General features: G+C 43.6%; 1 protein-coding gene across 1 annotated transcript; it reads left to right on the top strand.

Annotated features, from left to right (window-relative positions):
- The first annotated feature begins 1,863 nt into the window (after positions 1 to 1,863).
- On the top strand, positions 1,864 to 15,604 carry LOC128467715 (vomeronasal type-2 receptor 26-like). Its single transcript, XM_053449406.1, has 4 exons — positions 1,864 to 1,983; positions 13,317 to 13,421; positions 14,065 to 14,188; positions 14,688 to 15,604. The coding sequence occupies exons 1-4, from the start codon at positions 1,864 to 1,866 to the stop codon at positions 15,602 to 15,604; spliced, it is 1,266 nt and encodes a 421-aa protein (XP_053305381.1).
- Positions 15,605 to 26,734: the final 11,130 nt, after the last annotated feature.

Raw genomic sequence — 26,734 nt, forward strand, 5'->3', positions numbered from 1 at the left:
CTCTAAAGACATTTGATTAAAGTCTGCGTTTGTATATTTCTGTCCATGCAGACAATTACCGGCGCTCTGCGGTTTTCTTATAATTTAAAACCAACATAGAATTGAGATCCCAAAACACAAAGTCCTGCATCTATATTGAGACTCCATTGCAATGAATGAGACCGCACTGTATAAAAAGAGCCGAGATGTTCAGGTTCATTACAATGATATCAGATGCAGCAGATGCCACTGACCCACACGGTGCTCGATTCCACCGAACCCGGCAGACACTCTCTGGCACTCGGCAGGTTACTGGGCTGCATGATGCTGATCGCTGGGTCTCTTCCATTGAAACGTCTCGTTTGTTTGTTGCTCCTGTGTGTGACGCCCTGCAGATCTGAGATCCAGAGCCCAGCACCGGCCTGTCATCTGCAAGTCATCAAACCATTTGAAGACTTTGAGTATTTTAAAGATGGGGACATTATAATTGGAGGAGTTCTCACGGTGAATAATCAAATGAGGAGTTTTTTTTTTTCTGGACAGGATCATTTCCCCCCCCAAATAGTCTGTTTCACGTAAGTTCCCACAACTAACCATAAAAATAATATCTGTAGAACAAATTCATTTTATAGAGAGCCCAAAACAACTAAGGGAAGTGACTATGTTAAGCAGTAAATCCAGTTGCTGTCCAGCTGTTTTCACACATTTTTTATTTCCCCCTGCGTGGTATAACTTGCACACATGCTCTAGTGCTATTTGGAGGTAAATATATACATATTTATGACTTTTTATTATTACTTTTTATTAGGCTGTTTTGTGAAATTCACTTTACACAATGTATGATGTGTTTTTTTTTCTTGCAATATTATGAATTTTATGCTGTTGACTTGATTGGGAGAGTTTATATCTTTTTGTAAATCTACCCATATAGATTTAAAAAAATATTATGAGGATATTGGAGAAAATACGTATCTGTAAAACAGAGGTCATTGTGTTTTACACTAAGGAGCTGACATCCCCTTTTGAGAACATGATAAATGCATGATAATGGCTACAAAGGTTAACCGAAATGTTCATAATTTTTTATTTTATTAAACCAACTCTTGAAACATTAGGGCTGACACTATGTAGGATTGGCAAGAAAATGAAAACACATTAGGAAAAGAAAAAGAGATTGAGAGTTTGAGGAGGGAACAGACAGAAATAGAGGGACTATACTATGTACCTCCCAAGGATTCCTATATTTCATAAGATTTCTCTCTTCAGAAGAAGTGTATAAGATTAATTTTTTAATGTCTTTTTCATGTAGATTTGTCTTTTAAAAAAAAGACATTTTTAATCTGTGAAGAGGGGCCACATGTTGTACTGGGTGGGACCAGACTCAGCCATGACCACCACTGTCCACTGTATTCAGACATTTGCAACCATCTCAGGTAGGGCTAGGAATGGGCTTGAGACAAAAATATTTCACAAAGGTCCTTGATTTATCTTCCGCAAGACATGCCCTACGTTAAATAAATATGTGAGGGTAATTACGGCACTCACGCTAGTACTCTTTACTGACCCATGAGCAGTTCTGCCATTCGTTTAAATGTAGAACCTTTGCCAGTTGATGGTAACATGGTATTCCTACAAAGTCTTAATAAGTGTTTTTATCTGGCAGACCTCTGACTATGTTCTTCTGCTTTAATCTAATTCTTCTACCTTTACAGTCCAGGCCTCATGGATTACATCCATTTACTGGTCTTTCTTTTCACCATTGAAACATTGAACAACGACCCAAACATTTTACCAAATATTACCCTGGGTTATCATATATATGACTCCTGTTTAGATGAAAGAAAAGCTGTGAAAAGCATTCTTCAGATTTTGTCTGGCCGCGGCATGACCGTCCCTAATTACTCTTGTGCGAATTCTAACAACGTGGCTGGATTTATTGGCGATCACCATTCTAGTACTACCATTCCCATAGCACAGTTACTAGGGGTGTATGGATACGCACAGGTGAGTAACCTGAATGGTCTTCCATGTATTGTCTGACATTAGCATTCAGTTTCATGGTGAGATCACAACCATGTCTGACTCCAAGCTGTTATCAGAAACCTTTACAGCAGAATGTTTACACTTTTCTCTTCCATCTTGTAGATCAGTTATGGAGCGACAGACTATGCGCTGAGTGATAGACGTGTTTATCCGCATTTCTTCCGCTCTGTTCAAAATTATCTTGTCTATAATAAAATTATTTTGAAGATTTTAAACCATTTCGGATGGACATGGGTGGGAATTCTCACGGTTGATGATGATGCCGGAGAGACAGAGAGTCAGGCTCTGAGAGCGTATCTGACAAGTTATGGAATTTGTATTTCCTTCACTGTAAAAAGTAGTTTATCACAAGAACTATCTGAAAATATGAAAATGATATCAGAAACTGTTTTAATGTCATCGGCTCGAATTATTATACTCTGCGGCTCTTTCAGCAACAGAATTATTGACATTTTAACTCTGTGTCTCAAACATAAAGATAGAACATTAATCCTTCCTCCTGCCTGGGCTTCCAATGAATATCTCACAGATTACTTTGTAGAACCCCTGAATGGCAGTCTGGCCATAGAACCGCATGCTGTAGCGCTGCCGGATACCGGAAGTTTCTTTGATAATATCCATCCTTCAAACCGTCCAGCAGACAAGCTTCTCGAAGATATATGGATATTGTATTATAGATGTTTATCAGAAAATTCTGAAAAGAATAGGCTTTATGAAGAGATCTATGAAATCTCTCTGTATAACTGCAGCGGGAAACATACATTATTTGTTAAAAATCATCTGACGGCTGGTGTTTCTCCTCGGGTGTTTATTTCAGTGAGTGCTTTAGCTAAAGCTTTACATGACATGCACTTATTTTATAATGTGAACGCAAAACGAAATACAATCCAAAACATCTATAAACACCAGGTATGTATGAAATACAGACTGCTTCACGTGTCAGACGCTGACGGACATCAGGGCCGGACTGGGACTGAAAAGCAGCCCTGGAAAAATTTGGAGACCAGCCCCATATAGTTTATCTCACGGTCAAGCTCTTATACCCACACGCACCCCTTATACACACCCGAGTCACACTATTCGCCATTCTTTTTATCTCATTATTTGTATTAAAATGCCAGAAAGCAAAAGTGTTAAAAGGCCCTAATAAATGAAATACATTACACATAATGGGATCAAAACATTTGCTACTGCGAACATTTTTAGATGAAAGAGTTCCATTTTATTCAGTGGAACAAAACACTGATCACATTATTCTTCACGATATTCTTATAAGAAACTTTTATTTCTTTATTAATTCATGTAGACGATTTTTTTCCATATTTAATAAAAGCTATGATTGAGACATGTTTGGTTTTTATTTCCTTTCATTTGACAACCTACTCCCGAGTTATGCACCTCTGCCCCCAGGCTTGCCACTCTGCCCCCTGATATGCCTTCTAACCCCCTATATGCCACTCTGCCTCCAGAAATGTCTTATACCCCCTATATGCCAGTCTGTCCCATGATATGCCTTCTAACCCCAAATATGCCACTCTGCCATATAGGGGGTAAAAAGGCATATCATGGGACAGAGTGGCATATAGTGGGTATAAGGCATTCCTGGAGGCAGAGTGGCATAAAGGGGGTTAAAAGGCATTTCATGGCCACTCTGCCTCCAGAAAAGCCTTATGCCCCCCTATATGCCACTCTGCCTACCCGATATGCTTTATACCCTCCTATATGCCACTCTGCCCCATAATATGCCTTTTAATCCCCTATATGCCACTCTGCCTCCAGAAATGCCTTTTACTCCCTATGTCACTCTGCCTCCAGAAATGCCTTATACCCCCCCATATGCCACAACCCTCCTATATGCCCCTCTGCCCCGTGATATGCCTTTTAACCCCCTTTTTGCCACTCTACCTCCAGATGTGCCTTTTGACCCCCTATATGTCACTCTGCATCCAGAAATGCCTTATACCCTTATATGCCACTCTGTCCCATGATATGCCTTCTAACCCCCTATATGCCACTCTGCCATATAGAGGGTTAAAAGGCATATCATGGGACAGAGTGGCATATAGGGGGTATAAGACATTTCTGGAGGCAGAGTGGCATAAAGGGGGTTAAAAGGCATATCATGGAGCACTTTGCCTCCAGAAAAGCCTTATGCCCCCTATATGCCACTCTGCCTCCCCGATATGCTTTATACCCTCCTATATGCCCCTCTGCCCCATGACATCCCTTTTAACTCCCTTTATGCCACTCTGCCTCCAGATATGCCTTTTGACCCCCTATATGTCACTCTGCATCCAGAAATGCCTTATACCCCTATATGCCACTCTGGCATATAGGGGGTTAAAAGGCATATCATGGGACAGAGTGGCATATAGGGGGGTATAAGGCATTTCTGAAGGCAGAGTGGCATAAAGGGGGTTAAAAGGCATATCATGGGACAGAGTGGCATATAGGGGGGTATAAGGCATTTCTGGAGGCAGAGTGGCATGAAGGGGGTTAAAAGGCCTTATGCTCCCTATATGCCACTCTGCCCCATGATATGCCTTTTAACCCCCTTTATGCCACTCTGCCTCCAGATATGCCTTTTGACCCCCTATATGTCACTCTGCATCCAGAAATGCCTTATACCCCTATATGCAACTCTGGCATATAGGGGGTTAAAAGGCATATCATGGGACAGAGTGGCATATAGGGGGGTATAAGGCATTTCTGGAGGCAGAGTGGCATAAAGGGGGTTAAAAGGCATATCATGGGGCAGAGGAGCATATAGGGGGACACACTTACATCAACACACATGCCGATTTTTTTTTGTTTTTAACAAATACAAAAAAATATTATACAGTACAAAAAAATACATTGGTTTACTCAGAGCCGGCCTTAGGCGTTGTGGCGCCCTGTGCGGACTACTCCTCTGGCGCCCCCCCTCACTGCCCCTTCAAACTACCCCCCCTCTGCTCCTTCAAACTACCCCTCCCCTCTGCCCCTTCAAACTACCCCCTGCCCCTTCAAACTACCCCCCTGTCCCTTCAAACTACAGCCCCCCCCTCTGCCCCTTCAAACTACAGCTCCCCTCTACCCCTTCAAACTACAGCCCCCCCTCTACCCCTTCAAACTACAGCCCCCCCTGCCCCTTCAAACTACAGCCCCCCCCTGCCCCTTCAAACTACAGCCCCCCCTGCCCCTTCAAACTACACCCCCGCCTGCCCCTTCAAACTACACCCCGCCTGCCCCTTCAAACTACACCCCCCTCTGCCCCTTCAAACTACAGCCCCCTCACTTACCTTGTTGCCGGAGTCCTGCGGTGAGAGCCGGAGGCGTCCGTCTTCTCGCTCTGCCGCGGTGCCGGCATTTTGAGTTGAGCGCCGGAATAGTCCGGCGCTCAACATGAGATGCCGGCACCGCGACGGAGTCACGGAGAGTAAGGGGCGCCGAGCGGCTGCTGAGAACTTCACGAGCAACAGCTCGGCGCCCCTGCCCGGGACTTAGATTAAAGCATCGGGTTTTTTTTGAATGATGTTAAATAAAGTTTAAAAAACAAACAACAAAAAAAACGATGTTTTAAGTTAAGTCCCAGGCAGGCGCCCCTGCTACCATGGCGCCCTGTGCGGTCGCACAGGTCGCACACCCCTAAGGCCGGCCCTGGGTTTACTCACCTTCTACTTCTCTTGACTTCCGTCCTCTGGTAGCTCCACACTGTTTTCCTTTATGCTGACAGGATGTCACTGACCTGACATCCGGTGCTGCAGCAGTCTGAGTGCGAGGGGGCGGAGCTTCCACCTCACGCTGCTCCCATCACTATGCAGCCATCAGGCTGCTGGGAATGTAATCTAAACGGCCGGTGCGTGCTGATGCCCCCGGCCGGAGCTACTTTAACACTTTTTTTTTATTTATATGGTAAGCAGGATCGGCTCGCCATATAAAGTAAAAAAAAAAGTATTAAAGCAGAGGCAGCCGGCGGCATCAGCACGCATCGGCCGTTCAGATTACATTCCCAGCAATCTGATGGCCGCATAGTGATGGGAGCAGCGTGAGGGGTGAAAGGTCAGTGCGAGGGGGCGGAGCTTTCACCCCTCACGCTGCTCCCATCACTAGACGGCCATCGCACACGGCTGCTGGGTGCTGATGCCGGCCGGCCGCATCAGCACCCAGCGGCCGCTTTGATTAGATTTAGGGCAGCCTGGGGGGCAATTGCCCCCCTGCCCAGCCCGTCCCTGGCGCCAAGGGAGGCCTTCAATGCCATTTGCAGCCGCTCAGCGGCTGTCTTCAGGGTAAGTCTGCGGGCCGCCCAGCCCACGGACCTGCCGGCCCACCGGGAAATTTCCTGGTATCCCGGTTGGCCATTCCGGCCCTGACGGACATACAGGAAGAATTTCTAAGGCTTTATTTAAGAATATGAATTCTGGTCAGCCTTTACACCTCATACCTCCCAACATTTCAAAATGTGAAAGAGGGGCAATCACACTTTAGAATGTCGCGCTCGCATCGCCACTTAAAACACGCTTTATTTTTGTCAGCACAGTCATGCATATTAAAAATAACCAACACATTGACTTCAATTCCCATAAGGCTCAGCCAGACATACTACTTCCATGATGCTGGCTGAGAGTCATGGGAAGTGCAGCAACAGTAAAGCTGCAGATGCTAGCTATGAACTAAGATTCCTATGATTCTCAGCCAGCCCGGTGTCCACCATAATGCCGGCTGAGCATCATTGGAAGAGTAGTCCACAGCAGCAGAGATTTTTTTTTTATTAAAAAAGGCTAATGTTAGCCTCCCTCCTTTGATTTTGGAATCAAAACATTTGCTACTGCAAAAATTTATAGATGAAAAAGTTCCATTTTATTTAGTGGAACAAAACATTTCATGTAAACAATTCATGTAAACAATTTTTTCATATTTAATAAAAGCTATGATTGTGAAATTTGTGTTTTTTATTTCTTTTTATTTGCCAACCTGACCCCCAGTTATGCACATCTGCCCCCAGGCTTGCCTATCCTGCCTTATATCAACGATTTAGGCTGGGGGTGGTGTAATGGTGCGGGGGACATTTTCTTGGCACACTTGGCATTGTTTAAATGTGACAGCCTACCCCAATATTGCTGCTGACCATGTCCATCCCTTTATGACCACAGTGTACCCATCTTCTGATGGCTATTTCCAGCAGGATAATGCAAGTCAGTGGCGTCTCCAGCTTTCATATTTAGGGGGGGCACATGGGGGGCCAGGGACCAAAGTAGGGGGGCCAATTATAAAATGGTACATGTACACTATATATATATATATATATATATATATATATATATACACGTTAGACGTGCATTTTTAACTACATAATATGCACTTATTACCCCCTGCTTCCGATATATATAAATATTAGCTCCTGCTGCTGATATATATTAATATTAGACCCTGCTGCCGGTATATATTATTAGTCCCGGCTTCCGATATATATTAATATTAGCCCCTGCTGCCAATATACCGTATTGGCTCGGATATAGGCCGCCCCCGTATATAGGCCGCACCCTAAAAGTTTGGTGCTTTTTTAAAGAAAAAGTTTTTTTTCTTTAAAAAAGCACCAAAAAAAACATGCTGCCACTCTGCCCCCCCCCCCCGAGATATGCTGCCGCTGTCCTCCCTCCCCGAGATATACTACCACTGTCCTCCCTCCCCGAGATACGCTGCCACTCTGCCCCCCCCCGAGATATGCTGCCGCTGTCCTCCCTCCCCGCGATACGCTGCCGCTGTCCTCCCTCCCCGCGATACGCTGCCGCTGTCCTCCCTCCCCGCGATACGCTGCCGCTGTCCTCCCTCCCCGAGATCCGCTGCCCTCCCTCCCCGAGATCCGCTGCCGCTGTCCTCCCTCCCCGCGATACGCTGCCGCTGTCCTCCCTCCCCGAGATCCGCTGCCGCTGTCCTCCCTCCCCGAGATCCGCTGCCGCTGTCCTCCCTCCCCGAGATCCGCTGCCGCTGTCCTCCCTCCCCGCGATACGCTGCCGCTGTCCTCCCTCCCCGCGATACGCTGCCGCTGTCCTCCCCCCTCCTCGACTTACCGGAGCAGACTCCCGGGTGTCTTGCGGGGCCGGCGAGGGACATCTACGCAATACGCGTATGCAACTTCCGGTACCGGAAGTTGCATGCGCGTATTGCGTAAATGTCTCCCGCCGGCCCCGCAAGACACCCGGGAGTCTGCTCCGGTAAGTCGGGGGTGGGCAGAGGTAAAACGCTTAGATAACCTCCCGTGCCGGCACCCCCCCCCCCGTGGGAAGTGCTGGCAGGGGAGGCTGTCTGAGCGTATCGGGGAGAAGGATGCAGGTCCCCTGCACCGCTGCGGGGGATCTGTATCTTAACCCCGCTGCCTGCCCGGCGCCCGGGACTGCATGTCCCGGGCGTCGGGCACTAGAGCCCGAATATAGGCCGCACCCCCACTTTAAAAACTTAAAGTGGGGGAAAAAAGTGCGGCCTATATTCGAGCCAATACGGTATATAAATATTAGACCCTGCTGCCAATATATAAATAAATATTAGCCCCTGCTGCCAATACATATATATACATATATATAAACATTAGACCCTGTTGCCAATATATTTTATAGTGAAAAAATTGGACCCTACCCAAGCATTTCCTTGGGTCCTGCTCAGCGCTCCCTTGCATGCAATCACTCCCTCCGCTACCACACCGAAAAAAATATATTTGCCACACTGACTGCAGATCGGGAGAAGACAGTGAGAGTCAGTCCTGCACCGTGACAGTGAGAGGTCCTCTCTCCTGTAATCATCCCCAGAGTCCCTTTGTCCCCTCATTCACTAAACCATACCGCTCTTTTACTTACACCCTGTAGTTCAGGTATAGATCAAATAAACAACACATGGAAACAACACATGCAACTGAATTAGACAAAAAAAACCCTGTATTTGCATGAATACATAAATAATGTATGGAAACATAGCAGATACAGATCAACAGAATTATACACACTATTTGACATCCAAACAACTATAAATCATTTTTATCACATTATTAAAATCCCAGAAATCAAAAAAGTTAAAAGGCCCAAATAAATTAAGATTAGACATAATGGAATCAAACATTTGCTACTGCAAAAAATTTTAGATGAAAAAGTCCAGTTTTATTCAGCGCAACAAAACAGTGATAGCATTATTCTTAACAATATTAATGCATTAATGCATCACAACCATCTTAGCACTGCGTCACCAAATGAACAAATGAACACCTCATCACAGATAACACAATGCATGCAGCTGCATATAACTAAGCTGAGTACCACTTGGTCTGACAAGGCCCGTGAAACCAAAGGGGAATAGCGTCCTGTATAATGAAATCAAGAACTGAGTTTCACAAACTCTGAACCAACATCTACGTTTCCTTTTAATAATATATTCAGACTGAAATAAGAGTAAATAACACAAAACCTTTACTTTTCCTCTCACTGATTTCTAGGCCTAGAAAGTTTTGTCCTCTGAAGTGACCACAAAATCTGGATAAATACAAATTACAAAGTTCTATTTAACCCTCTAGAGCAAGTAAAGTGCCAGGAAACAGATGACCAAACACATATCAGGACAGGCTCTGCCACACTGACACCCAAATACATACCCCAGGGCAGGCTCTGCTGCCACATGGACCCCCACACCAGGATGGGATAACCTACTAATATTATTAATTATATACTACTACTAGTATAAAAATGCTTTCCACATTGCTCTGTTTGTGTGTATTGCCCCTTGTGTATTTGTGCCCCCCCAGCCACCCTCCTTTGTGCATTTTTGCTATACACCCTTGTGTATTGATTTATTTGATGCCCCCAGCCAGCCCCCCTCCCTTGTGTATTGATTTATTTGATACCCCCAGCCAGCCCCCCTCCCTTGTGTATTGATTTATTTGATGCCCCAAGCCTGCCCCCCTCCCTTGTGTATTGATGCACCAACCCCTTGTAATGGTTATTATAATGGCCCCCATACAAATGTGTATTAACCCCCCCTGATGTGTAATTATGTCCCCAGCCTGCCAGCCACCATCTTTATGTATTTTATTTTCCCAAGGCAGCCCCCCCCCCTTGTTAATGTGCCACCTCCAGTGAGATCTGGTGTACTTGCTCTAGTGCACTGCTCCTTGCTCTGACTTAGAGCAAATAACACAAATATTAAATAATGGCATTTTTAACCCAAACATATTTAATGGGGGTTCTCCTTTTAATTTCAAATGACATTTGAAGACCCTCAACTATTTTTTTAAAATGAAATAATTACTTTTTTGAAGTCTTCGTTTTTCCGCCTTAACACCGCTGCTCTTGCTCTCCTACCGCGTGCTCCCTGTCATAGAGCATCTGTTCCGAAAGTGCCCGCCCCCTTGAGCATCACGGTGCATCTTCAAAGGGGCGGGACGAAGAGCCTCAGCGATTGGCAAGCCATTAAACGGCCGGCTGCTGACAGTTTCAAAGCGGTTTTAAAACCGAAGCGGTTTTAAAACCGAAGCGGTTTTACAGCCGCTTTGAAACTGTCTGAGCTGAAATTGCAGCCGATGCGGCTGACAGTTTCAAAGCGGCTGTAAAACCGAAGCGGTTTTAAAACCGCTTCGGTTTTAAAACCGCTTTGAAACTGTCAGCCGCATCGGCTGCAATTTCAGCTCAATCTGCCGGCACACCGGGAAATGTCCCGGTCTCCCGGCGGTGGGCCGGGTCAAAGCGGCATCGCATTTCAATTGGGGGGGCACACTGGGGGGCACAGCATAATGTAGGGGGGCCATGGCCCCCTCTGGCCCCCCCCTGCCGACGCCACTGATGCAAGTAGCAAAGCTATCTTCATAAAAATAGGGCTGCCCCATATCTCTGGAATCTACTTTTACCAAACCTTCAGCATTCACCCTCCCACCATTCAAGAAACTTCTCAAAACCCACTTCCCTGTCACTGATGCAACCCCACACTACCTCTCACTCTTTATCTGTGCCTTATGCTTGTTCCACCCCATTCCATCATGATTGTAAGCTTGCGAGCAGGGCCCTCTCCCCTTAATGTATCAATTTGTCTGTCAATTCTCGTCTTGTCATACCCCTTGAATATATGTATTTTATTAAGTGCTGCATAAATTGTTGCAAATAAAAGATAATAATAATAATAATAATAATAATAATCCTCTCAAACTGGTTTCTTAAACATGGCCATGAGTTTACTGAACTCCAATGGCCTCCACAGTCACTAGATCTCAATCTAATAGAGCACCTTTGGGATGTGGTGGAACAGGAGGTTTGCATGATGCCTTCATGTGCATATGGACCAAAACCTCTGAGAAATGTTTCCAGCACCTTGTGCAAAGTATGACATGAAGAATTAAGGCAGTTCTTAATGCAAAAGGTGGTCCAACCCAGTACTAGCAAAGAGTGTAGCTAATAAAGTGGCCAGCGAGTGTATATACAGATCAGCCATAACATTACGACCGCCTGCCTAATATTGTGTAGGTCCTGACGGGTCGAGGCGAGGACTCCACCAAACTGAAGGTCTGCTGTTGTATCTGGCACCAAGACGTTAGCAACAGATCCTTTAGGTCTGTTAGATGGGGCCTCAATGGATGCATCCTGGTGCTATGTTTTCTCCAGGTAAATGACGCATCCGGCCATCCACCTGATGTAAAAGGAAAACGTGATTCATCAGACCATGCCACCGTCTTCCATTTCTTCCAGTTTTTATGCTAACGTGTCCACTGTAGGAGCTCTTGTCTGCAGACCAGTCAGGGTGCCCATCCTGACCCCTCAGCATGGGCACCCTGACTGATCTGTAGCTACACAGCCCCATATTCAACAAACTTTAGTGCTCTGTGTGTTCTGACACTTTTCTATTAGAACCAACAATAACTTTTTCAGCAATTTGAGCTACAGTAGGGATTTGACCACACGGAGCAGCCTTCGCCCCACACGTGCATCAACGAGCCTTAGCTGCCCACGACCCTGTAGTCTGTTCACTGTTTTTGCTTCATTGGACCACTTTTGATAGGTGCTGACCACTGCAGACCGGGAACACCCCACAAGAGCTGCAGTTTTGGAGATGCCCTGACTCAATTGTCAAGCCATCACAATTAAGCCCTTGTCAAAGTTGCTCATATCCTTACACTTTTTCCTTCTTCCAACACATCACTTTGATGAAGAAAGGTTCACTTGCTGTCTAATACATCCCACCCACTTACAAGCGCCGTGATAACAAGATTATCAGTGTTATTCACTTCACCTGTCAGTGGTCATAATGTTATGGCTGATTGGTGTATATGGACAGAGGTCTTTGCTGTGATGTGACTTTTACATGTATAATATTATCCATACTAAATGATGAACATCAAAAAGTTAAAAGCAAAACCCACTGTTTTGTAGTTTTACATATTTCTTCCACAAGTTAGGTGTCACTGAAGGGAAAATCTTGCTTTATGATCAGCAGCATCCCTTGAGAATATACAGAGATTTTGGTAATTTTATTAGACAGCAAAATCCTATCTTAAATATTACATTATATTGTTTGCAATTTTTGAACTTTGTCTTGGGACAGAAGGATTTTTTTAAATGATATCTCTAGCGAAAGTACCTTGTTTGGTACCTATTTTAACATTTATTAGTATTTAATATTATTACACACATGGTACAGGAAGAGGGGCAATCTTCAAATTGAAAAAGGGCATGAAAAGGCTTAGGGTATTACACATGCAGCATTAAAGAGAAGTGAAATAGCATTTAATGTCTATGAGTTCCTTGAAAATGATTACAACGTATTAGAAGCCTTTATGTTGTATATTGTTGTATATTTTATATAATTGTTGCTACCTCTTAAGTTTTATCGCCATTCTAACACTAATTGCAGCTCACATGCAAAATCCAACGTTGTTATTTACCAAAGAACAATATTTTCTTCTAAATTGTGCCTTCATGGTGACCCTGGTGCTGTTGGTTCTAACGATGTGCTGTAGACTGATGAAGGGTTGATGCTGGTTAATGATATGAAGTTCTAGTAGATGAATAATAGAGATCAGGTATTCGTCTATTTTAGTTGAGTGTTTGGGTGGGTTCTGTTGTAAAATGGGAGGTATTTTTATTTTCTTGATTAATGACGTAGAAGAAAACTCTCCTACATTGTGACTGTGAATGTCCTCTTGTTTTGTTCTAAATCATTTTTAACAGTTGCATCGCTATATAAAAAGGATAACAATTGCATCTCAGTTGGGCCGCACATTTTACGATGAACATGGAGAATTTGCATACCATTACTTAATTATAAATTGGGTGTTTTTATCAAATAAGTCTGCATTTAGAAACGTTGTGGGTAACTTCACTGAGTGGGCTCCAGATGGTCAGCAGCTAATCATTGACTCGCATTTAGCAATATGGAGGAACAAAGACAACCAGGTAAGGGGGGGGATTATTGTTTTTGTTTTCCTACATTAAAATTAAGCTACATTTCTATAAACTTTACAGGCATAGAGTATATTAAAAATAATTTAACAGAAATGATATGAACTCACCAGCACATACATCCTAAAGATGGTAAAACAAAACCACTTTGACGGTGTAATGGTTCTAACTTGGGAAAAACCCTGTAGCATGAGAGCCATAAACGTCACACTTAAGACTGACCATCCTAAACACCCACTAACCAGACCTCCCAGCCAGACCTCGCTAAGCCAGGCTCTGGAAAACCTCCCCAGACAACACACAAATGTCCAGGCAAGTATTTCCTCACTTACCTCAGGGATACCTCAGGTCTTTTTTAGGGGATCTCCTTGCCCTGGGAGCATAGAGGAAATTCTTCTTTCCACAACAGTCTCTGATCGCCAGGCTCCAGGTTTTAATGCCCAGCACCTATGCCTGATGCAGACCACATAGGAATCATAGAGTTGATCCTGCAAAGCTCTAGTCTCTTGGAAAAGCCAGCATGGATCCAAGCTGTCAGTCCTAAAAAAAACATGTACCTGCGCCCCAACCATTTACTAATTTTTTATTAATTTATAAGAGTGGCTCAAACAAGAACTATTTTTTTTTCTGTTTGTAGATTCCAAGGTCTCAGTGTTCAGAGAACTGTTTGCCTGGATATCGAAAAGTCCTGAGACCTGGAACACAAATCTGCTGCTACGACTGTGTCCGGTGCTCAGAGGGAGAGATATCCAACAGATCTGGTATAATAGATTATATAGAATCATACACATAATTTACTCATAGTAGGTGTGTAGGAATGAAAGCCTGCTCCTGGTAAGGTAGAAGGTGGAGTTGGGGGGTATTGCGAGCCACAAGGAGGGGCAGGTGTAGCTATAAGTGATCAAAATAATAGACAGGCATGGGTTGACTGGAGCTGGGCATAACCTCCCCCACCCGGGGGAGTCTATGCAAATTCTTGGCAAAAGTGGTAGAGGTTAGTGCAGCAAGTGACTTGAAACACGCATGGGATAGGCATATGATTCCGGAAACTAAAACAATGGCGAAGGAAAATTGGGGCGATTAGATTTGGGGCTATTTTTGTTTGTTATCTTCAGTTCAAATCTAAGAAATGTAAACAAAAAGAAGTAATTTAACATTAGTTAATATGGATACACTTAGTGGGAGGGAACTATATACTATGTTATATTTTATGTTTAATTTACATATTGAGACATAATGTTACTTTACGTTATTTTTCAGACAGTGAGAACTGCATTGTTTGCCCAAGTGATAAATGGTCTAATGAGAAAAGGGATCGGTGTATTCCAAAATCGGTGGAGTTTCTATCATATTTGGATGCAGTTGCTGCAGTTTTATCCTTTGTATCAATTCTGTTTTGTTTTGTAACTGTTGTAATATTACTGATCTTCATTGTCTTCAGAGATACCCCAATTGTGAAAGCCAATAACAAGAACCTCAGCTTCCTCCTCTTGGTCTCCATCATGCTGAGCTTTCTCTGTGTGTTTCTGTTCCTCGGTCGTCCTGAGGATGTAACCTGCATGCTGCGCCAAACTGCTTTTGGAGTCCTCTTCTCATTAGCCGTGTCTTGTATTTTAAGCAAAACAATCATGATCTATATTGTTTTCAGAGCCGCAAAACCCGGCAGCTCCTGGGCAAACTGGGTCAGTGTGAAAGTCTCCAATTCTATAGTACTGCTCTGCTCATCCATTCAAGTTATCATTAATATTTCCTGGTTGGCCATTTCCCCCCCATTCCAGGAGCTGGACAAGCACTCTTATCAGGGAAAGATCATCGTTCAGTGTAATGAGGGTTCGGTTATCGCCTTCTACAGTGTCCTGGGTTATATGGGGCTTCTGGCAGCTCTTAGTTTTATTATAGCTTTTTTAGCCAGGACATTACCGGACAGTTTTAATGAGGCCAAGTACATCACCTTCAGCATGCTGGTGTTCTGCAGCGTTTGGATTGCGATGATCCCGGCCTATCTGAGCACCAAAGGGAAGAACATGGTGACCGTAGAGATTTTTGCCATAGTGGCTTCAAGTGCAGGACTTGTAGGATGTATATTTATTCCAAAATGCTATGTAATTCTTTTTAGACAGGAATTGAATACAAAAACATATTTACTTGGAAGCAGAATTAAAGGTTTAACCAAATAGTTATAAGAACCATATTCTGAATTATATGTTTTATTATCTTATAACTGTCAATGGTCAATTTTAGAAACTTGAATTAGTTTTCTGGACATCAAAAGACATTTTTGCACACAATACCCCAATGTCCTGGACTTTTAAGAAAGATATTTTAACCCTTCTATCCTTTATCAGTTGCAAGAAAGGTGAGGAGTCCACATGTTTGGAATCACAGAGAAACTGAACACCACACAAAGCAAAACACACACGACAGGAACCAAATAAACCTCTGTAGACATAGTGTAAATATAATGTTTATGCCCATCATATCAGTATAAATGAGTTAATAACTGCATTCAGAACAATTAAAAGATTCTCTTATTGGAATTCAGATGATGCAGACTTCATGTATCCATCCCTCAGTCAGACATTAAGTAAACCGAACACAAATCCCTAAATTATTTTGTGTTTCCTTCTGCACTTGATCATTTGCATACTGTGTGTGAAAAATAAAGCAGTCTTCATATTGCTTATACCCTACACTGAGTATTGGCTAGTGACTGGGAAACTGGGGAAAGTGTGTTGTCACAGGCTAAGGAAGCACAATTCAGCGGAGGTAGTTAGTCGGACTACACAGCTCTGTGACACCGATAGTTGAAAATATTTTTAAGGACAATAATATCTAATTTAAAAAAAATATATTCCAGATCATTTTTTTTACAATTTGTCAAATCAAAGCTTGGTTGGGCAGTGAATCCCGTCTGATACTACACTTTATTATGACATCCTTTTATTTCATGGAATAAATACTGTGACATTAAAGGGATTGTAACCCTTCCAAACATAGTCGCCTGATAAACTCATCTATACTAATGTGAAGTTATTTGCTAGTATGACCAGAGCTCAAGCCAACTTGGGATGACATTCGTGCCTACTCACATTGATGACCTAGAACTCCATTCACATTAATGCTGAGTCAACCACCAGATTCTTATGGTAACTTCACTGATAAAGCACTAGGATAGGCAAAATTACTTACTACATGCCCCCAACTCTCCCGATTTACGCGGGACAGTGCCGATCTTGGGTCTCTGTCCCACTGTCCCACCTATTCCTTCCTCTGTCCCGCTTTGCAGGAGCAGAGGAAGGGTGAGGCAAGATCGGTACTCACCTCAGGTGCAGCTGCGAGGGGCACACAGCCGCCCGATCAGCGGCTGCAGCCTGCAGACTAGGTGGGAGATCGCAATTTCCCTCTAGTCGGTTCAACATTAGGGACACTTCAGACCTCGCTTTACTGCTCCCTAATCACTACGTGCCGGCAAATAATGCCGAGCACGGAGATATTACGTCATCCCTAGGCTCGGCAGCAATAGCCATCACGTAGTGATGAGGGAGCAGACCTTGCGCTCCCACCGCAGGATACAGGATGGAGGCAGAAGGATGAAGGAAGACGGATGGAGGAAAAGGTAAGAGATGGGGAGAAAGGGGTATAATGGCAGTGTATGCGAATGTATGTGTTTGTAAGCTTGTGTGTGTATGGGCCAGTGTGTGTAAGAGCAGTATAGGTATTTGTTAGCTGGTGTGTAAAGCCAGTGTATGTGTATATATGTGTGTGTAAGGGCAGTGCATATGTGTGTAAGGGGAGTGTATGTGTGTGTGTAAGGGCAGTGTACATGTATATGTGTAAGGGCAGTGTACGAGTATGTAAAGGAAGTGTATGTGGCAATGCAAGCGCAACATTGTAAAGTGCAATTGCTTGCATCAGTGAGTTCCGCGAGAGTTAAAAAAAATAAAAAATAACTTGTGTCCCTTTCACATTTTGAAATGTTGGGACGTATGCTTACTATATGTCTTAACTCTGCCACTCTTGGGTCTATTCATAGAAACTGTGACAAACCCTATAGCATGAGGGCCATACATGTCACTTTTAGGGGTCCTAAGCACAGTCCTCTAAGGCAATCAGCATCAGGAACAGCAGATTTGAACAAAACAGCGCTTTATTTTAACCGCCTAAACCCCAAAAACCAAATCATAAAAATAAAACCTAGCTCCCAAATGGAGCCCTCTCTAACTGAACTATGCTGGTCCGGACTGACCAGCCTAATCACCCACTAACTCAACCTTCCAGCCAGACCCAGCTACGCCAGGCTCTGGAAAATGTCCAGGCAGGTATTGCCTCACTTGGCTCAGGGATAGTCTTCTTGTTCAGGGCCTCTCCTTTTCCTGGGAGCGAAGGGAACTTCCTCTTCCCCCAACAGTCTCTCTGATTATCAGGCTCCAGGGGTTTTTAATGCCCAGCACCTGTGCCTGATGCTGGCCTCATAGAAATCCTGTACTGGATCCTGCAGACTTTTAGCCTCCTGCAAAAGGCGGCATGGATTTTCCACAGAATGGGGAAATGGAGCATTGGCCCACCCTGCTCTCCAATTGCTCCACCCCAGGGACCCATATTTACATTCTGGGTAGCACCTGTACCCAAATGCCAAAATAAGCATCTCCCTGGGGTTTACACCGTCACAAAACATAGAATCTGACAGCAGATAAGACCTATTTGGTCTGTTTTTTCCTGATGCATCATTTAGGTCTTGATCAGTTCTTGATCTTGTCTTAGCTTAAGAATAGCTTTGTGTCCCTTGTATGCATGCTTCGTTTACTGCAGGCATGTCCAAAGTCCGGCCCGAGGGCCAATTGCGGCCCACGTTCCAGACTAATAAGGCCCCCCAGATAAGTTGCCCAAATATAGATCTGGTTTTTATATATTAAAGGCAGAGTGATTTAACACCTTGTTTAGATTTGTCATCCAAGTCACAAAATGAAAAGTATGCCGTTTTCAATAAACTTTGCATAAAATAGTTAATTTGCTTTTAATTTTAATGGTTCAAAGAATGTCAGGCAAAATGGTCGGCCCTCGCACATGTTCACTTCAAATCTGGCACGCTTCGAAAAAAGTTTGGACATGCCTGGTTTACTGTACCGGCCTCTATCACTGGTAGTGAAGTACATTAGAAGAATAATGCACTTGGCATTTACATTTTAACTGTTTCCCAACTACCTACCAGTAGTGAAGTACCCCACCTGCAATTAAAAACCCTCCACTGCAGGGGACCTGAATCCTCCTCTCTGGCAGCCGGTGAACTGCTGTGCGATGCGTGCAGACAACCTCCGCTACTGAACTCCACTTCCGCCGGGGCTTATATGATGGAGCCTGACACTAATTCATTGTGTCAGGCTCCAAACAGGCTGTGGAGCGGCTTCCTTTTAGTTCCCCCAGTCTCGCTAGAGTTCCCCCAGTCTCGCTAGAGTTCCCCCAGTCTCACTAGAGTTCCTCCAGTCTCGCTAGCGTTCCCCCAGTCTCGCTGTGCTTCTGATTCCTTGATTCCAGTTCTGCTCTTCGCTTCAGCTCTGCTTAATTTATAAGGTGTGAGGCACCCGTTATGTTTGTCTCAGTTTACAGATTCAGGTCCAGAAACAGACATGCTTCATAACAGGCAGAAGAGCTGACAGAACACCGGAACCAAAGTCCAGGTGGAAACGGCTGACGAGCCGAAAGCATCTCCGCTACTGCGAATAACTCCTGAACACCATCTCTGGGTCATTACAGTCGTCTTTATGGACCCAGCTCCTGACACATTGTGTTTGGCAGAAATAAAAGGTTGTGTGACTTGCATCTGTGAAAATTACTGGTGGGTAGGTTGTGTCATGAATGTAGTGTCACAGAAGGTTTTAATCACTTTCCTACCTCCCAATGGTCCATCCCTATCATATATGTACCCTCACCAGCCAGACATATTGAACAAAAATTACACATTAACCTCTGCGGACTATCAAAGCTCAGAAGAAAAGCTACAGGGGAAGACACTAACTTGTTATGGTTGTAAGTTTTCCTCAAAGTTATATGACATCACATATTTTATTATACCATCATTTACATTAACAAGTGGCAAGGTATTTCATTGCGTGTGAGATTTTTCACTCCTGTTCCCAAAGCCCAAACTAATACCAAAGGAAGAATGCATTTAACTGTATAAGATATTTTTTACCCAGAATATTAAAAACACACTTTTTTTTGAGATTCAAGGTCAAGGTCAAGTGTCACATCATTTGATACTTAGCTTCTACCTCAATTAGAAGAAAAGCTTGCTGGGGAAAGTGTATTTTTTTCCACATTGGCAACCCTACTGCAGAATCATACCTGCCCGGCATGCCCAGAAGTTTGCCGGGTTAAGCTCCGCTAAGAAAAATATGGCCATATAGTGTTACAGAATCTCCAATATACAGAAAACACAGTCCAAGGGCAGCCGAGTGAGCTACACGGAAACAAAGTTATGGATCCTTCCTCTGACTGCTGGAGTTAGGTAAATACGGATCTGCCCATGAATCCTATCCTACTCTGATGTGGAAGAAAGGAATGGTCCCCAAGAAACAAACAATGGCAGGCTAACGAGATGAAGCTACTGAGATAAGACACAGTCCTCAGAAAAACAAACAAGGGATGAAGCTTCACCTACCCAGGTTAGGGCAGAAAAAAACACTGAAGATAAACGGGAGGTTCTGGGACGTTTGTAATTTCTTGTCCTACCTGGATAGGCGAATCTCTCACCTATATATCCTACTGAGAATGACTTGAAACCCTGCTTTGTAACTTCTTGCAGTAGGTATGGTTACTTTTTTCCTTTCTGTAACCATTTTGTACACACATTCTTTCCTACATTGACCGTTTTGTTACCCTATAGATATACAGGTACAGACACAAAAGGTGAAGCAAGATTAGGAAATACCTGTAAGACTTGAGTTTTCATTACTCTCAAACCCCTCAATTCAGATATTTTAAAATGCTACCCTATAGGGTACCGTTTAAGGATGGATGTAGCCCACTAGAATATGAAAAAATATCTATGTGGGGTATAATAATGGAATGTTCCCGAACATTAATCCGGTCATTGTTTAGCTGTGGCATCTACTGTGACGAAGTGCTAAAAATAGAAAAAAATAAAATGAGTAAAGGTTTTGTTTTTTAACATACTAGCACCCAAAATTATTATCTTTTGCATGTTTCGTTGGTTTCAAACAAAGGCCCTATTTTTTTGGAACAAAAGTGATGCATAGTTTGTGTGGGAATATCTAACATGGGACTCTTGATAAAACCAACAAATAGTAGAAACGTCACAAGCTGTATGGAACGTGCGCTACTAAAAAGCCTCGGTAAGGTAAAGGTAGTGCTGCTCTCACACTGCAGAAACACTTTCCTTATTCCAGACAGTCATGATAAATGACCTGGCAATAGGCGTTGAAAATCATATTTCTGTGTTTGCAGATGACACTGAACTAGGTAAAGTAATATTACTGTGCTGCAGAGAGATTTAGACAGACTGGGGGACTGGGCACACAAATGGCAGATGAAATTTTATGTAGATAAATGTAAAATTATGCACTTCGGGGTAGGGAATGCACAAGCAACCTACATCCTAAACGGTAGTGAATTAGGGATAAAGACAAATGAGAAAGATTTGGGAATTGTTATAGACAACAAACTAGGCAACAATGTGCGATGTCAGTCAGCAGCCGCTAAAGCCAGTAAGGTATTGTCATGTATAAAAAGGGGCATCAATTTGCGGGATAAAAATATAATTTTGCCCCTTTATAAATCAATGGTAAGGCCACACCTTGAATATGCTGTGCAATTTTGGGCACCTTTTCTAAAGCAGGATATCATAGCACTAGAAAGGGTTCAGAGGCGGGCTGCAAAATTAATAAAAGGAATGGAGCACTATAGTTATGAAGAAAGGGATATGATAGCATTATGATAATATATAATATATATGATAATATATTCAGGGCCAATACAAACCATTGTGTGGAAATCTGTTCATAAACAGGACTATGCTTAAGACGCTGGGTCACGTGTTTAGACTGGAAGAAAGGAGATTTAGTCTAAAGCAGAGGAAAGGGTTTTTTACAGTAAGGACAGTAAGGATGTGGAATTCTCTGCCTGCAGAGGTAGTTTTATCAGAGTCTGTACAGACGTTTAAACAGCAACTGGACGAATACTTGGAAAAACATAATACTTGGGGATAAAATCTTTAATTATGGGGAAACCGCGTATTGATCCAAGGAGAAATCTGAATGCCATTTTGGGGTCAAGAAGGAATTTTTTCCCTGGTTAGTGCAAAATCGAAAGGAGCCAAACTGGGTTCTTTTGGATCAACAGCAAAAAATTTTCAGATATAGGAAAGGCTGAACTTGATGGACGCATGTCTTTTTTCAGCCTAACTATATGTATGTAACATATATATATATATATATATGTATATATATATATATATATATATATATATATAACTATGACACAATATGGCATGGGGGCAGGAGGTCCCGCTGACATCACAGGATGACACCAATGTTGGAGGTGAAGTAGGTGGGGAGCACCGCACCGCCGGCGGCAGAACCCAGTGAAATAGCATCCTCTGGATAGTTTTTCTTCCGGAGCATTTGCTTATTTAAACGTTCAAACGGGTCACATCCCCACTTCACATATTACCCTATAAATGCATTCAGGAATATTATAGCATTTATATATTATCAGCTATAATATGAGGCCCTGATAGCCTCATATGCTATCGGCCAATAAAGGTATCACCTATACTAAATTTACTTTACATACAGATATAGATTTATATACATTATAGTGCTTCCCACAGTAATATACAGGTATAGAGTTATATACATCAGAGTTTTATATACCTGAGATAGTAATATTCAGATATTGATTTATATACTGATATAGAATTATATCACTGTTATATAGAGTTATATACATAAGAGATTCATATACTGATACATAGTTATATACTGCTAAAGGTTACTGATATATATATATATATATATATATATATATACATTATATAGTTATAATCCTAATATTTAGAGTTATATACATTAGATAATTATATACTGATATCTAGATTAGAGAATTATATACTGATACATAGAGTTATATACATTAGAGAATTATATACTGATAAATAGAGTTATATACTAATAAAGTACTCACAGCACTTCAATTGCTGGTGTCCTGAATACAGGTAACTTGGGAAGAGTTTTAAACATCTGGGGCCCTAAACAGCATTTATTTTTCCTGAAGTAAAATCTCAGACCCCTCACAGCTGTGTACAATGTATGCAGCTCCCGCCATTTTCTCACTCACTTTGACTGCTGCATCTGGTGATGGGCCCCTCAGCCACTGCCAGAACTCAAAATGGAGGAGCTACATGCAGGTCCTGTGATCAGCTGCACCAATCAGGTGACAGTGAGGCATTGCCTGGGTGTATATGGATGGATGTGGGAGGCTGGAGGGCAGAGTATGAGAGGGAAGCAGGAAGCTCCATGGTGACAGAGCTCAGGACTAGGCCCAAAGTGACTCCTGATTAGATTTCTGTGCTCTCCCTGTGAGAGACTGTGTTGGGGAAGATGGAGCGTCCTCCTAAGCAGAGAGGAGCTGGTGAGGCCACTGCAGCTTCACAGTCCATTAAACCCCAGAGTACCCTGTGTCTGCAGAGTGAGTGCTGTGTCCTGCGCATGCTGAGCTCTGCTGGAGGGAAGGCTCCTCATGTCTGCTGAGAATGAAGCTGCCGGTGAGTCTGACAGAGAGGGTCCAGTAGGTGGCCATTACCCATACACCAGTTGTGCTGCAGGCAGGGGCCTGTGAGTTACCTGTGTGCTGCTTGACTGACATTTAAAGGGACAGCGCTATCTAAAAGGGCCCACGTGTAGCTCCGCTCTCCAGGAACTGTGTGGTGAGGGGGTTGTTTAGAAGGGGTATTGGGATAGTCGGGTAGTCAGATATGATATTCCTATTACTGCTGCTGATATTAATACTCGTGGGTATCTGATGCCCTGTCCCCTGTATCTGACATTAATACTGTAAAGCTCCTGTTAAAGAGACAGTTTAAAATCCACTCACTACTTTACATTGTAACAGAGAGTCTTTTCCTCAGTGTTGTCACATAAAAAATATAATAAAATATTTACAAAAATGTTAGGTATGTACTCACTTTTGTGAGATACTGTGTGTGTATATATAGATATATATATTATATACTCACACACATTATATGACCAAAGGTATGTGGGCACCTGTACATACTCTTTTAAGAAGCCTTTCCACAAGATTTTAAAGTGTGTCTGTGGGAATTGGTTTCTGTCACTCTTTATTGGAACTAGGGGGCCTAAATCCTGAAATAAATATCTTCAGATCATTATGCCTTCTCCACCAAACGAGTAGGCACTATGCATTTCAGTAGGTAACGTTCTCCTGACATCCGATAAACCCAGATTCATTCATCAGACTTCCAGATAGAGAAGCATGATTCATCATTCATCCAAGTCCTGTGGTATTCCTTTATTGAACAATAAAAACTAGACTTGGGCACCAGGGGGCTCTTCGTGTTCGTCTTCGTGCTCGTCTTCGGCAAAAAAAAAAACTTCGTATTCCGCGAATATTCGCCTGGTCCTGTCTTCTCTTCGGGCGAATATTCGCGGACATTCTTCGTGCTCGGGTTTTCTTCGTTTTCCCCGGTTAAGGGGTTAAAACGGGGTTAAAGCCGCTCTGGCGCCAGGAGTTTAAATGTCCGTATGAGCAACTCTATTGGTCGTCAGCAGGGGGCTCGTCTGCCATTGGTTGATGGCAGACGAGCCCCCTGCTGGCGACTAATAGGGTCGCTCGTACAGAATGTTATACTCCTGGTGCCGTAATTGTTCGGCAGATCCCGCTGGTCTCCCTGTTCTATCATTTATTAACTGATCGAACAGGGAGACCAGTGGGATGTGCCGGGTAAGTTGCAGCATTGGGATTTTAAAAGTCTGTACGAGCGACTCTGTTGGTCGCTCGTACAGACTTTTAGGCTCCTGGTGCTGTAACTTACCCTGCACATCCCACTGGTCTCCCTGTTCTATCAGTTAAATGTCCGTACGAGCGACCAATAAAGTCGCTCGTACGGACATTTAACTGATAGAACAGGGAGACCAGTGGGATGTGCCGGGTAAGTTACAGCATTGGGGTTTTAAAAGTCTGCACGAGCGACTCTGTTGGTCGCTCGTGCAGACTTTTGAAACCCCAATGCTGCAACTTACCCGGCACATCCCACTGGTCTCCCTCCCTGTTCAATTAATTAAATGTCCGTACGAGCGAACAATAAAGTCGCTCGTATGGACATTTAACTCTGTACAGGGAGGGAGACCAGTGGCATCGGCAGGGTAAGTTGCAGCATTGGGGTTTTAAAACCCCAATGCTGCAACTTGCCCTGCCGATGCCACTGGTCTTTAACTAATTGAACAGGGAGGGAGACCGATGCCACTGGTCTCCCTCCCTGTTCAATTAGTTAGTCTGTGCCGGGTTAAATGTCCGTACGAGCGACCAATAAAGTCGCTCGTACGGACATTTAACTCTGTACAGGGAGGGAGACCAGTGGCATCGGCAGGGTAAGTTGCAGCATTGAGGTTTTAAAACCCCAATGCTGCAACTTGCCCTGCCGATGCCACTGGTCTTTAACTAATTGAACAGGGAGGGAGACCGATGCCACTGGTCTCCCTCCCTGTTCAATTAGTTAGTCTGTGCCGGGTTAAATGTCCGTACGAGCGACCAATAAAGTCGCTCGTACGGACATTTAACTAATTGAACAGGGAGGGAGACCAGTGGCATCGGCAGGGTAAGTTGCAGCATTGAGGTTTTAAAACCCCAATGCTGCAACTTGCCCTGCCGATGCCACTGGTCTTTAACTAATTGAACAGGGAGGGAGACCGATGCCACTGGTCTCTCTCCCTGTTCAATTAGTTAGTCATTGCCGGGTTAAATGTCCGTACGAGCGACCAATAAAGTCGCTCGTACGGACAATTAACTAATTGAACAGGGAGGGAGACCAGTGGCATCGGCACTGCCGATACCACTGGTCTCCCTCCCTGTTCAATTAGTTAGGGGTTAACTTTTTTTTAAAAGGGTTAAGGGGCCGTGCAAGTGAGCCTATTGGTCGCTTGCACGGCCCTTTAACCTATGGATTTCCGCTCCCGTTAACCCCTTCGATGCTGTGTTAGATAACGCAGCATCGAAGGGGTTAACGGGAGCGGAAATCCATAGGTTCACTGTCAGGGGCTACAAAGACCGTGCGAGTGAGCCTATTGGTCACCTGCAGGGTCTTTCTCTGGCATCAACCAATTGGTTGATGCCAGAGGAGGTCCCTGTAGGCGACCAATAGGCTCATTCGCACTGCCCTGTAACCCGTGACGGCGAACCTGCGGATTTCCACTTCCGGGAACTGCCGCGAAGACAAGACAAGACAAGGTAAGATGAAGGGGGGGAATGGTAGACGAAGACGAAGACAATCACGAAGGTCTTCGTGGTGTGTGTCTTCGTCTTCGCCTACGTTTTACCGCCGCCGTCTTCTCTTCGGCGTGTGTTCGGAACGAACACGAAAACGCACTCTTTGTGTTCGTTTCCATGTTCGCCCGAAGACGAATGCACAAGTCTAACAAAAACACACAACACAGTGCAGCTCACGATCAAGATAAAGAGGTTAACTGAAACACCACCTATACCTCAAGTGGAATCAACATATGGAAAAATACTAAAACAATTGTATCAGTCCTCAGTAAACCACAATGACATTTGGAAATAGCAGTTTAGGGAAATAAGAAAAATATAGAAATATGTGACCGTATAAAAACCACTTTTAATAAAATCACAACTGTCAGTCTGAAAAACCACAGGGCCCTTGTGGCTAGACTCAGTTGCTTGATTACCACAAAAACAATAGACCGAAAAAAATACCAAAAAATAGTAAAACATATAATAATATAACTAGGGCTGCAACTAACGATTATTTTAATAATCGATTAGTTGGCCGATTATTTTTTCGATTAATCGATTAATCGGATAAAAAAAATGAATGTAAATTTTTCATTTATTTAAAATAATTTACTAAACAAATGATGTTAAATACAAACAGCAGAATAAAAAAACTTTGATAATACATTTCTTGTCTTTATTTCCCAACCAGCCCCCCAATATATGCACATTTGAGCCCAGGCTTGCTACGCTGCCTCCCAGACATGCCATGCTGCCCCCCCCACATATGCCACGCTGCCTACCACAGCACTCCACGCTAC

This window comes from Spea bombifrons, chromosome 1 (assembly GCF_027358695.1).
Source record: "Spea bombifrons isolate aSpeBom1 chromosome 1, aSpeBom1.2.pri, whole genome shotgun sequence".
Taxonomy (NCBI): Eukaryota; Metazoa; Chordata; class Amphibia; order Anura; family Pelobatidae; genus Spea; species Spea bombifrons.